Here is a 12,808-nt window from a genome sequence, read left to right as displayed (position 1 = left end):
ATTTCTCCATTAACGTCAGCTTCCTTCGTAATGATCCATTAATACGTGCAAGTGAAAATCACTGTGTTGCATAAATAATAAATCTATTAGGCAGTATCTTAGCGAAAGTGCTTTTTTCCTCCAAGAAGTTGCATCATATGTGATGTAAGCATGCTCCGGCCCAGAACATTAACTTGGCTCGATTGCCTGGACTGAACCCGAGTTCAACTGCTCCCCCTGCCCCCACTGTCTTCATATTATATTATTTGGGTTCGACCTGCGGTTCGTTTGCGTCATCAAACCAGCAGCTGTTTACTCTGTTGCTTAATAATGATGGCGCAGGAAAAGGCGGTAAAATGCATAACGTTGTTCTCCTCACTTTTATATTTTTGTTTTTGAACCGTTGGTTTTGTTCATAACGGCACTTGCGTCTATCTGCCGCGAATGTACAACGCTGAAGGCGAGCAGAAATGCTCTCTGCTTGCAGCATGTCTGTCACGCTCGTCGGAAAGTGAGCGAAACACACACACAGACAACACATTTTTATCAAATAATACGGCATTAATAGCGGTTCACTTCCGCAATATGGTACGTTTGCGTTCATGTAAGCAGCGAACCGTACTGGAGTTCACTTGGGTCTCACACCCCAGACCACCCTTTTTAAGCGGACTCGGGGTGCTCAATCGAGTTCAGAAGACAGTGTTCACATCATCCAAACGTACCGAACTCTGACGTCAATCGAACCCGGGTGCGCACCAAAAGTGCTAATGTGAAAACACCCTTAATTTACATTACATTTTTTCATTTGGCAGACGCTTTTATCCAAAGCGACTTACAAGTGAGGAATACACAAGAAGTGTACACAATACAAGTTTTAGGCAGTGCTCAGAGTATCATAAGCTACAACAGAGAGGGATAAAAAAAAGTGAAAGGATAGGTATAGGAATTTTTTTTCAGGATGAGGTTAAGTGCTCACGAACGAGTGACCCATATCCATAATTGTGATTCATGTGTTTGCCAATTCTTGCCATACCATCTGAAACATCGCCAAAATTTATTGACATAGACCTCATGTTTAATATGATAGTTTCATCCTTACATCTACTATAATACAATATATTGTTAGTCTCGAGAGTATTTACATTAGTCAATAAATAAGTGGATCATCCTAATGGACTAATGGGGGATTTTTTGTTCAGCGTGCCAGATGTTCTGGGTTCTAATCCGCCCTTGTATAATGTATTTTATTTTTTTCTTATTTTATCAAGAGCAGGGACTCGTTTATGTGTATTTTATTTTGTGATTTCACTGGAATTAAGAGTCTCCGCAACAGCGTTAGATTGAAGGGCTCGTCCGTGTGAAGACCAAGAAAAGCACCAAGAAAACATTGTTGCGCCACTGAAAACAGCGGCAAAGAGCACTCAATATGATTTAAAAAACAATACACCCCCACGGCCACCCCTGCATAAACTCTGGCCACCCCTGTGGCCACCCCAGTATGATTTTGCATTTGGTACTATTAATTTAAATGCATAATGTAAATTCACAAGTTCATGAAGTGAAAGAAAATAAAATGCCACCAAAAAAGATAGATTGACTGATGCCACCAGAGTAGCTGTTTCACTGCCACCAAGAGTCTAAATAGTAATGTCTACAGACCTGAATTTCAAATGTTATTTATACTGTGAAGAGGGTAGGGTAGGGGTGTGCGATATATTTAGTCTACGATTTTATCATAATTGTTGTTTAAACGATGCACAATCGATCTGACATCCCTGTATGTGATGTTGTCTTGTAGATTAGACAAGTGTCGGTGCGCATTTAGAGTGCACGCTTTCACTGTGTTAATAAATATCACATGAAGAGTGCCGTTTTTCTCCAGATATCAGCATAACAAATGTTATATAAATTTTATTCATGTTTACATTTTAGACATCATTGCCTGTTTTTGCACAATTTCGCCAACGAATATAGTTCAGATCAAATCCAGAGCATTGTATTGCGTCCCTGAGCAACAAATGGCGCCGTTTCTTTACTGAATGAATCAGCTTTTTGAACGAATAAGTTGAATCAATGAAAATTGGAAAAGATAGGCTACAAGTGACGACGAGGGAGCTTCAGCTGAACAACAGTGAACTGCGGTCAGATGAGATGTTGTCAGACTATGTCAGTAAAATTCAGAAAAAAGAACAGGTCCAATCAGCCGTTATTCTGTGCTCGCGGCGCGCACTCAAGAATTGCATGCGCAAATGCGCCGGCGCGCTGCATAATTACTTTATTATAGCTTAAATAAAGCCCAAAAGAATACGAGCAATGACCGTCGTTGCTCTGTTGTAAGTTAAGGCATGAAATTACCACACATGCGATTAAAGCTGCCTCAAAACTGTGCATGCATGTATTTGTTAACATGGTTTTAAAGCTATTGTTATACAATTTGTTGGCCTTAAAACTTCTTAAAAATGCACATATGTACACCAGAGAAATCTAAATTTTCCCTAACTTTGTATGTATATGTATATACATATAGGCCTATATATATATATATATATATATATATATATATATATATATATACACACACACATACACATATTTAATTTCTTTTTTTTTTTTGCCACCCCAAGAATTGCTGTGGCCTTGTCTGGCCACCCCTATTAAAATTTTCTGGGGGCGCCACTGTACACCCAACGCCAGATTGCCTCGTTTAATGCAAATGAATGAATTGCTAATCAACTAGAGATGTTTCTTTTGTATTAGATACATCCGTGCAGCAAGATAATTCAAAAAGTGGAGGGAAGAATATCTACCCTGGCAAAAAGTGGTGGGGACATTTTCCACCCACAAATTAAGCCTATGAACATCACGCATGCTTAAAGGGGGTTTCTTGCACCACACGAAATATCCTCGAAAACAGATTTGTTTCCGTACAAGTTTTTAATTTTATCTTGAAAGAAAAAGTACTCTGCCCGAGTATATGTGAACCTCAATGTTTGATTTTTTTTCTGCAAGTCTTTGCACAGTGACGTCTCATGAAAGGCTTTTCTCTGGTGTTGTTACATGATTCATATGATGATTCCTGTTTACACTGATGGCATAAAACAGTTCTCTCATACATGAATCCTAATGGTAAGTGTTTAACACTTAAATGGCTTCTCTCCCGTATGAATTCTTGTGTGTTCTTCAAAGTGTCCTATTTAATTGAAACTCTTTCCACACTGAAAGCACTCCAGAGTCATTTCTTAAGTGTAATTTAAGGTTGTCCTTCTTGATTCAAACTATTCACTTGAGGGCATGTGAAAAGCTTATCCCCATTGTGAGTTCTCATGTGCCTGCTAAGGTTTCCCTTGTTAGTGAATGCTCTTCCACACTGTTGGCAGGAGAAAAGCCTCTTTTCATTGTGAACTTTCACGTGCCTGTTTAGGTATCTTTTTCGGTTGAAACTTTTCCCACATTGTTCGCAGGTGAAAGGCTTCTCTCCACTGTGAATGCTTATGTGGTCTACAAAGTGTCCAATTTGATTGAAACTCTTTCCACACTGATGGCACGTATATAGTTTCTCTCCAGAGTGAATTCTCAAGTGGAGTTTAAGGTGTTCTGTTTGATTGAAACTCTTTCCACACTGAGTGCACATGTAGGGTTTCTCTCCATTATGACTTTTCTTGTGGACTTCAAGTTTTTCATGTTGGTCAAAAGTCTTTCCACTCTGAGAACATGGGAAAGGCTTCTCTCCATTGTGAGTTCTCATGTGTCTATTAAGACTTCCTATGTGAGTGTATTTCTTTCCACACTGTTGGCAGTTGAAAGGTCTCTCTTCAGTGTGAACTCTCTCGTGAACTTTAAGGTTCCTGTCTTGAATGATAGTCTTATTTCCACTCTGAGTGTATGTAAACAGCCTCTCTCCAGTGTGAGTTCTCATGTGTCTGCATAGGTTTCTTTTTTGACTGAAACTTTTCCCACATTGTTTGCAGGTGAAAGGCTTCTCTCCAGTGTGAATTCTTATGTGGTAATTAAGATTTCCTTTTAGATTGAAACTTTTCCCACATTGTTTGCAGGTGAAAGGCTTCTCTCCAGTGTGAATTCTTATGTGGTCTATTAAGTTTCCTATTTGATAGAAGCTCTTTCCACACTCAGAGCATGTGAAAGTCTTCTCTCTATCGTGAACTCTCATGTGCCTTTTAAGGCTAACATTTTTAGTGTATCTGTTTCCACACTGTTGACAGATGAATGGGCTCTTTCCATTATGAAGTCTCATGTGGAGTTTAAGGTTTCCTTTTCTTTTAAAACTTTTTCCACACTGTTTGCAGATTAAGTGATTTTTAGTCCTTTCCTTTTGAGCTCTTTTTTCTGAGACAGTCTTTTCAGGCTGTGAGCAACTAAAAGATTTTTCTCCAGTTATGAAATCATGATGATTTGTATATTGATCTTTCTCTTCCATTTCATTCACTTCAGTCTCCTCTTTCAGTGCCATCAGGTCTAAAAAAGACAGATACAAGTTAACCCAACTTAATGGCACAAAGCGCCAAACATTGAAACATTTATACATGAAAAAACAACAACAACATACAAGCAGACCCTTTACCAACTAAGCTACTATATTAGACATTAATCTGATAAGCCTTCTCAATATTGCTCACTCTTCACTTCTTTTAGGGAACGTCTCAAATATATCAAGCTGGCAGTAAAACCTTTTATTTAAAAAGCCCAGTTTGACCCCTGGAGATCTGAATTATAGACTGACCTTTTAAGGCAGAGATAGCCAACCCTGTTCCTGGAGGGGCAACCTTACTGCATTCTTCAGTTCCAACCAGCTTCAACACACTCACCTGTTATACCTTGAACACCTTGATTGGCTGGTTCAGGTGTGTTTGACTGGATTGGAGCTAAACTCTGCAGGATGGTAGCCATTCAGGAGCAGAGTTGGAGACCCCTGCTCAAGGGGTAAATGGCTAATTTCCGCTGAGCGGTATGGTTCGGTTCAGTAGGGTACGGTACACAATTTTTATCATTTCCATTGTCAAAAGTTGTGAATAGCCCTAATTCCGAACCATACCGTACCACTTTTTTGGGACCCTTAAGTTGGGGTACCAAGCACAATAGTACCATACCAAAAGGGTGGAGCTACACTCTGCAGAACGTTGATTGGTTGACAGAGAATCGTCACTTGCGCATGATATGAAGGGAATGACAACACAGGAGGCGCCACGCAAATGTAGTCCAGTCAATGCATGCATTGATTATCTTCACTTCATATAGGCTATATAACAAAAAAATAAAAAACAACCCTGCCTCTTTCCGTTTTCACAGAGAGAGAGGCACAGAAATACCATTAGAAACACCATCTTAAAATGGTATAATTTTCAGCAGTTTTGCAAGGATGAAAGCAAAGTTGGTCTTGTATTTATTAGGGCTGTCGCGATAACCGCAATTTTGTAATACCGCGCTTTTGACGAGCCAACCACAGAACACTGCAAAAACCGCAGCAACCGCGATATTTGCATGTTTTCTATTTTTTGAAAGGCTATGTCCTTCTCGTTTTACACTTCATACAAAATATTAAATAAGGTAATAATGATAGCATAATGTGTACCATGGTGATTTGTACAAAGGCTCCGTAGATTTGCACTAAACAAGCTTAAACAGACAGTGAATGTGAGAGAGATCGACTGAGCGCGTGCAATTACCTGTGTCTGTCCTTCAGGCCGAGACATTTATTCGTGAAAAAAAAGTTGTCGTGTCCAAGGATAGCGAAATCTCTGCCTTAGCATCGAAGCATTACTGGTCAGCTGAGCCTTATAAAGTGGCGCTCAACGTTAAAATTATTTCAACAGCTTGTTTCATTTCATTTCTCTTTGAATGAATCTGCGTTTTTGAACGTGCAGTTGAATGAACGGTTTAAAGCAAGGCTGGGCAAACTCGGTCCTGGAGGGCCGCCGTCCCTGCAGAGTTTAGCTGCAACCCTGATAAAACTCACCTGCATGTAATCCTGAAGACCTTGATTAGCTGGTTCAGGTGTGTTTGATTAGGGTTGCAGCTAAACTCTGCAGGGACAGCGGCCCTCCAGGACCGAGTTTGCCCAGCCCTGGTTTAAAGACTCAAAGACAGTCCCTTGCCGCCACCTTGTGTCACAACAATGTAACTGCACTGAGTGACAGCCCATCTAGAACGCGCAGAGATGAGTAATGTTAGTTCTGCTTATACTCGTGAAACATCAGCAGAAATTCTTGTTTAGTCAGATTCGAGGATCGGAACTAACTATTATACATACAACAATAGCTCTACCATCTTATTGTCAGGTTTATGTTCTGTTTTGTAGACCCTTATTTTGACATTCTCTTTACTTCAATGCTCCATTTAGTTTCGTTATTGAATATGACCTCTCTCTCTCTCTCTCTCTCTCTCTCTATATATATATATATATATATGGCGGTAATACCGCATATCGCGCTATTGAGCCACTCAAAAATACCGCAAGGGAAATTCCTTAACCGCGACAGAACAGATCAAGGGGAAAAATAATGTTTATAATGTCCTTAAAAAAATTACACTATATTAAAATAAGTGTCTAACAATGAAGATAAAACTATCTCATGCAATTTGTATATTATTAAGTTTAATCTGTGTGTAACACAAATGTATTTATCAAAGTAGAATTATAAATATTTTTAAGTTTGCATCACCGTTGCCTTGTTCATTTAACAGCTGAACAAAGATGATAATAATCTTTACAATTAAATATCTTGGTTAGTAGTGAGGCACATACAATAAGTGAATGGGATAAAATGTGTGAGGCCATAGGGGTCGGCATTAAACATTGAATTTGAAAACATTCGATTGTGAAAACCCTGCCTGTGTTTTAGCGCATTATTATGGAAAGAGCGCATCTAACACATTAGATGCACATTCTGACTACCAAGGTTGAATTCACTCACTGACTTTGAGTTCCCTTTTCGGGAAACGTAAGATATCTGAATAATGTCATATAGGATGTGTTTGGTCATTCTAAAGTGCCTCAGTTAACCAGTGTTCAGCTCAATCAGCAACACATATCAACATTATTGACTGATTGGACTTTTTAAAACATATCATACCCACCAGTTGTTGTTTTTTTCACCATTGGACAAATTTAATATGAATCTTTGAGAATGAAACCAACCTATTTGTTCTTCAGTTTCTTCTTGTTTCACTCTGAATGTTTCTTCAATCCTCATGTCTTCATTCTCCTCTTTAATAAACGGCAACTTTATGTCTTCACTCTCTTCTTTAATAAACACCATCTTCATGTCTTCACTCTCCTCTTTAATAATCTCCATCTTTGTAATAGTGTGTCACATGGATCTCAGTTCAACATGAGTTTTTCTGTGTGTTTGTCTTAAGAAGAGAATAATTAAGAGAAAGAACAATAAATCCAAACTAAATTTCTGGGTGTGTTTCAATCAGATCTAGTTCAGTAGTTCAGTGCACTGGTAAGAGAGTCAGTCAGAGTTAATGGACTTAAATGACCTGATAAAATAATAATAAAATAATTAGCAATAAAAATTAACATCATGCAAATTATACAAACTTTATCTACATTGTAGATATTTAATATTACACTTAAAATAATTTGCAGTTGGTTTGTAAAAGTTGTCATTACACGTTTGTTTTTGTTCTGCTTACAAGCAGCTGGTGTCGTCAGCGTGCGGTTATTCAAGCGCTTCGAATCAGTGAATCATTTTGCAAAGTATTTGATTCAATTGACTCGGAGTTTCGAAAAGCTCCCTTTCTCCATCACTACTCGCCAGTGACCAAACTCTGATTCAGTATTTAGAGAGCGAAACGAGATGCAAGTTTACTGTAGTGTTACTCATGAGCGGATGCGATTTACTTAACAAAAATAAGGTTCATTTATGTTATACAAAGTATTGCAATGCTAAATTAAATAATTATTTAGCTATCTTACGTTGCTTGTATCGATTTAAACACCGTAAAATACTTAACACAAACATTTCCTCAGCTGAATCACAACAGATGCACGCTCGGGGCGCATCCTTACGACGTCACACCATCCGATCAAAATAAAAGTCTTTATTTACATACAGGATCATACAGGAATCCTGCAAGACAGAATGAAAATCCTACAGGACGGGGTACATTCCCACATACTGTCCTGTAGGATTGCATAATGTCCTACAGAAATTATAAGAGCTCTGCAGTATTCAAAATGTAGATTGATTGATTAAATAAATCATTAAAAACATAAACTTAATTGACCCTTTGCAAAGCAGGTGAATTATGATTTCAAAGTCCCAGCTTTCAAACTGTAATTTTTTAAGAAATTCAAACAATAAAAACTGTTTGTTTTGCATTTTCTTGTCATTATTATTTCTCTTGATTTAGCTTATTGGAATAAAGCTTATTAGGAATGCAGTTAAAAAGCCTCTAATGTTCAAGATATGAGGACAAAAAATAAACCTCTGAGGGTTTTTGTCTTATTTAAATATTTCATATGATATAGTTTACCAATATCGCACGAGAGAGATTGGTATTTTTACAGAATATCTGCACAATTGCAAATGTGAAATTCATTTTTATTCAAACAAGGAGTTAATACCGTGTTGCATTTCAGAAACAATATTGTGTGTTTTTGGACAGTTTCGCCATCGTAAAATTGTTGTGTGTGTCTGAGCACAGCGGTGTGTCATTGTTGAATGAATGCTGGGGTTTTAAAGGGTTAGTTCACCCAAAAAATGAAAATAATGTAATTTATTACTCACCCTCATGCCGTTCCACACCTGTAAGACCTTCGTTCATTTTAGGAACACAAATTAAGATATTTTTGTTGAAATCCGATGGCTCAGTGAGGCCTGCATAGCCAGAAATGACATTTCCTCTCAAGATCCATTAATGTACTAAAAACATATTTAAATCGGTTCATGTGAGTACAGTGGTTCAATATTAATATTATAAAGTGATGAGAATATTTTTGGTGCACCAAAAAATACCAAAATAACGACTTATATAATGATGGCCGATTTCAAAACACTGCTTCATGAAGCTTCGGAGCGTTATGAATCAGCGTGTCGAATCAGCAGTTCAGAGTGCCAAAGTCACGTGATTTAAGCAGTTTGGCGGTTTGACACGCAATCTGAATCATGATTCAACACGCTGATTCATTATGCTTAATCATTACTCATTAATACTCAGTATTCTTCTTGAAGCAGTGTTTTGAAATCAGCCATCACTAAATAAGTCGTTATTTTGTTTCTTTATAATATTAATATTGAACCACTGTACTCACATGAACTGATTTAAATATGTTTTTAGTACATTAATGGTTCTTGAGAGAGGAAATGTCATTGCTGGCTATGCAGGCCTCACTGAGCCATCGGATTTCAACAAAAATATCTTAATTTGTGTTCTAAAGATGAACAAAGGTCTTACGGGTGTGGAACAGCATGAGGGTGAGTACGTTGGTTCGGTCTCTTGGAGCCTGGTTAGCTCTTCCCAGTCTGTTTCGCTGGCTCATTTGGATGATTAGACTTGGCTATGCGATTCAGTTCACCCGGCGTCCCCCCAGGTTTAGCGGCATCTGTTTCACCTCAGTGGTGTAGGTAGAGGCCCCTGTCCTGCATGCGGAGATCGCAATAGAGACGGTCCCTCCAGCCAATGAGGTCAGGATTCTACAGTCCCTATTTCATCGTCCCCAAGAAGAGTGGTGGGTTACGGCCAATCTTGGATCTTTGTGTTTTGAGTTGGGCCCTTCACAAGCTTCCATTCAAAATACAAAAGCCTGTGCAAGATCAGAGAGGATGAAGAGCAGGTCTTGCTGGTTGCTTCGTTTTGGTTCCCGGAACTCACGCTCCTTATGACAGTCCTTCCATGGCGGATTCCCCTGAGGAAGGATATTCTTTCTCAGGGACGGGGCACCATTTGGCACCCATGTCCAGACATCTGGAACCTCCCCGTGTGGTCTCTGGACCGGAGGGTTTAGTGACCTACCCTAGACACTATCAATTCAGCTAGAGCCCCCTTGAGGAGGCGCGTCTGACTCTGCTTACTTCCATGTAAAGAGCCTGCAAGCATTTTTTGGTCAATGAAACGTGCCCAGATTTCAGACTGGCCTACCCTCACATTATCTTGAGGCCCTGCCCTGATATGTGCCTAATGTTCCCACCACTCCTTTCAGGGACCAGGTAGTGAACTTGCAAGCACTGCCCCCAGAGGAAGCAGACCCAGCCCGAGCATCTCTGTGCCCAATGCATGCTCTACGTCTCTATGTGGACCACACACAGAGTTTCAGGGCCTCAGATCAGCTCTTTGTCTGTTATGGAGGCCAGCAGAAGGGAAAGGCTGTCTCTAAGCAGATGTTGGCCCACTGGATAGTGGATGTCATAATCTTGGCATATCAGTCCCAAGGCAAGCTATGCCTACTTGGGATGAGAGCTCACTCTACTCAGAGTGTTGCCTCCTCCTGGGCGTTGGCTCTCCATCATCTCATGCCTCAACAACATCCTCAAAATGTGACATTTAAAATGTTCTAGCTTTGTTGACACGTCACATTACAAGAACGTTTTATAAAAAACACTCCATCCTCTCATGCCTCAATGACTTCATCATAACGTTTTGTTGTTTTGAGAATGTTCTTCCTTTGCTATTATGGAACATTGTGCCAATATTTTATAAAACATCAATCTACAACCCTTTTCCTCAACAACATCCTCAAAATGTTACATTTAAAATGTTCTATTTTTGTTGACACATTACAAAACAGTTTATAAATATATATATATATATATATAAACACTCCATCCTCAAAGCACTTTATGAATGTTGCTTTGATAATGTTCCTTATTTGTTATTATGGAACATTGTGCCAATGTTTTATAAAAGATCATTCTACAACCCTTTTCCTCAACAACATCCTCAAAACGTCCTCAAAATGTCCTCAAAAACACTCTGTCATCTCATGCCTCAATGACATCCTCATAACATTTTCCTAAAGTTGCTGTGAGAAGGTCTCCTTTGTTATTATGGAACATTCTGCCAAAGTTTTATTGAGAACATTGTATAATGTTATCTCAACAACATCCTCAAAAAATCCTTATAAAACCTTATATCTTAGTTTACATTTAACCTTTACATTACATTCAAATGTTTTCTTTAAAACATTAACCAAACTTGTAGGGAACATAAGCCAAAGTTCTGAGAACTTTCCTGCTAGCTGGGTAGATTCTGTGTAATAGAAGTTCAATAAACTCTTGTATTTTAAAGAGAAGTGTCTTGTGTTATGTGCATTATATAATTTAATGTCTTAAACTGCTGATCTTGTTACCATGCTAATAATAGTACTTTCACTATATTTCTGATATTAATTTCCACTGCAGAGTTGATAGTTACAGTCAGTTTAATTGAGCACTGGACGATTCATTTTTTGACAGTAACATAGGCAATTCTGTCAAAATTTCCTATAAAATTCATTAATAATTCCTTTTGAGCTAAATTGACCTGTCTCAGACCTTCCAACATGTACGCATTTTGCGTAGCGGGTATGCATTTTGACCTCAAAGTACGCTGGTACGATTTGTCACTCTATACTACGCAAAAACCCAGTGACTCCTCTGTGCACGAGTAGTACTCAAATCCAGCAAAAGAAAGAGTTCGACCAATCATAGCGCTGGGCTCATTTCCCAAATAGCAAGCGGGGATGACTGACAAATACACGTACAGCCTATCAATAAAAAGAAACTGCAAATCAAAATCCCGCTCGATCCTCCTTCCACTCCCATAGTATGACTGTGACTGATTTCTAAGAGCAAGGACAGTACAGCATTCACGGTACTTCTGACTCCTTAAGGTAAATGGGTATAAAATGCTCAAGTAATGTTGAACAACAAATCTAAATAAAATTGAAATCGCAATATGGCTTAGTGAAAGTGTTGTGATGTGTGACTGATTGACAAGTCTGGAGAATCAGGCGTTTATTTATTTATTCTCAGTGTTGAGAAACGTATAGTGTTGCATTATTGTGTTAATACTAACTAAAGTACCTAATTATGTTACATAGCCTACGTCTTTTGTATGAAAACTAGCACATTAGTTAATTATGCATTTAAAATTACCGTTGTCTCAGTGCTGCGCAAATACACAAATGCGCGCGCACAGAGAGAGGGAAAATAATTGTAAAATGAAAATATTTTGGATATTGGAATAATAGTATTTTAAATGAATCACATGTAAACTCAATGTTTACTGTTTTCTAAGGGTTTCTTAATTTTAGACTAGCTTTCATTACAAAACCTGTATAAACGACTCGACTGTCAGGTTAGTTATATGTAAATATAGCCTTCTTGAAATTGCAAACAAAATTTTTTAGTCCATATTAAATATATGAATGCGATTCACTTGTGGTTGTCATCTTGTATAAGAACACATTATGCAATGCAGTATTAATCATGAATTAAAAAAATGCTTTTGAGCAGGTGTAGGAAAATTTTTAATTGTTTCAAATTAAAAAAACTTTAACAGTCAAAATTAGATTAATGAAGATGTGTGTATGCTTTGTGCATTGTATTCTCAAAAATGTAAAAAAAAAAAAAAAAAAAAAAAAGACCCCCCCAAAAAATATTTTCCGAGGTTGGCAGGTCTGCTGTTTCTTTTACATTATCTTAAATGAAGGCAAGGGCATATGTTTTTGTTGCTCACAGATATCCAAATCAACCAGTAGCCCCTCACTGCAGAACACTCGAGATCCAGGGGGCGGAGTCAGGTAGGTTAAGGAATATGTAAAGTGGGAGGAGTTGGATCTTGATCTAAGATCCTCCTGGATCTTGTGTTCTGCAGTAAGGACCAT

At 38.3% G+C, this 12,808-nt stretch overlaps 1 protein-coding gene across 3 annotated transcripts; it reads right to left on the bottom strand.

Moving 5' to 3' along the window:
* Nucleotides 1-2,894: 2,894 nt before the first annotated feature.
* On the bottom strand, nt 2,895-8,218 carry LOC125244994 (gastrula zinc finger protein XlCGF57.1-like). 3 transcript variants are annotated; one of them, XM_048155407.1, is made up of 3 exons: nt 7,919-8,218; nt 7,133-7,347; nt 2,895-4,452 (listed from the first exon to the last, which is right to left on the bottom strand). In XM_048155407.1, the coding sequence occupies exons 2-3, from the start codon at nt 7,287-7,289 to the stop codon at nt 3,230-3,232; spliced, it is 1,380 nt and encodes a 459-aa protein (XP_048011364.1). In that variant the 5' UTR covers nt 7,290-7,347; nt 7,919-8,218; the 3' UTR covers nt 2,895-3,229. The 3 variants fall into 3 exon arrangements, with proteins under 3 accessions (XP_048011364.1, XP_048011363.1, XP_048011362.1); XM_048155406.1 differs by having other exon boundaries at nt 7,963-8,218; XM_048155405.1 differs by having other exon boundaries at nt 7,133-8,218.
* Nucleotides 8,219-12,808: the final 4,590 nt, after the last annotated feature.

This window comes from Megalobrama amblycephala, linkage group LG14 (assembly GCF_018812025.1).
Source record: "Megalobrama amblycephala isolate DHTTF-2021 linkage group LG14, ASM1881202v1, whole genome shotgun sequence".
Lineage (NCBI taxonomy): Eukaryota > Metazoa > Chordata > Actinopteri > Cypriniformes > Xenocyprididae > Megalobrama > Megalobrama amblycephala.
The sequence above is the reverse complement of the archived record's forward strand: the minus strand, read 5'-3'. Positions and strand labels throughout refer to the sequence as shown.

Excerpts from the sequence above, each read along its gene's own strand:
- LOC125244994 (XM_048155405.1), bottom strand. The coding sequence starts at position 7,289 with ATGGAGATTATTAAAGAGGAGAGTGAAGACATGAAGATGGTGTTTATT. Across the intron at positions 4,453-7,132 it reads AGAAACTGAAGAACAAATAG|ACCTGATGGCACTGAAAGAG; the intron begins GTTGGTTTCATT and ends TGTCTTTTTTAG.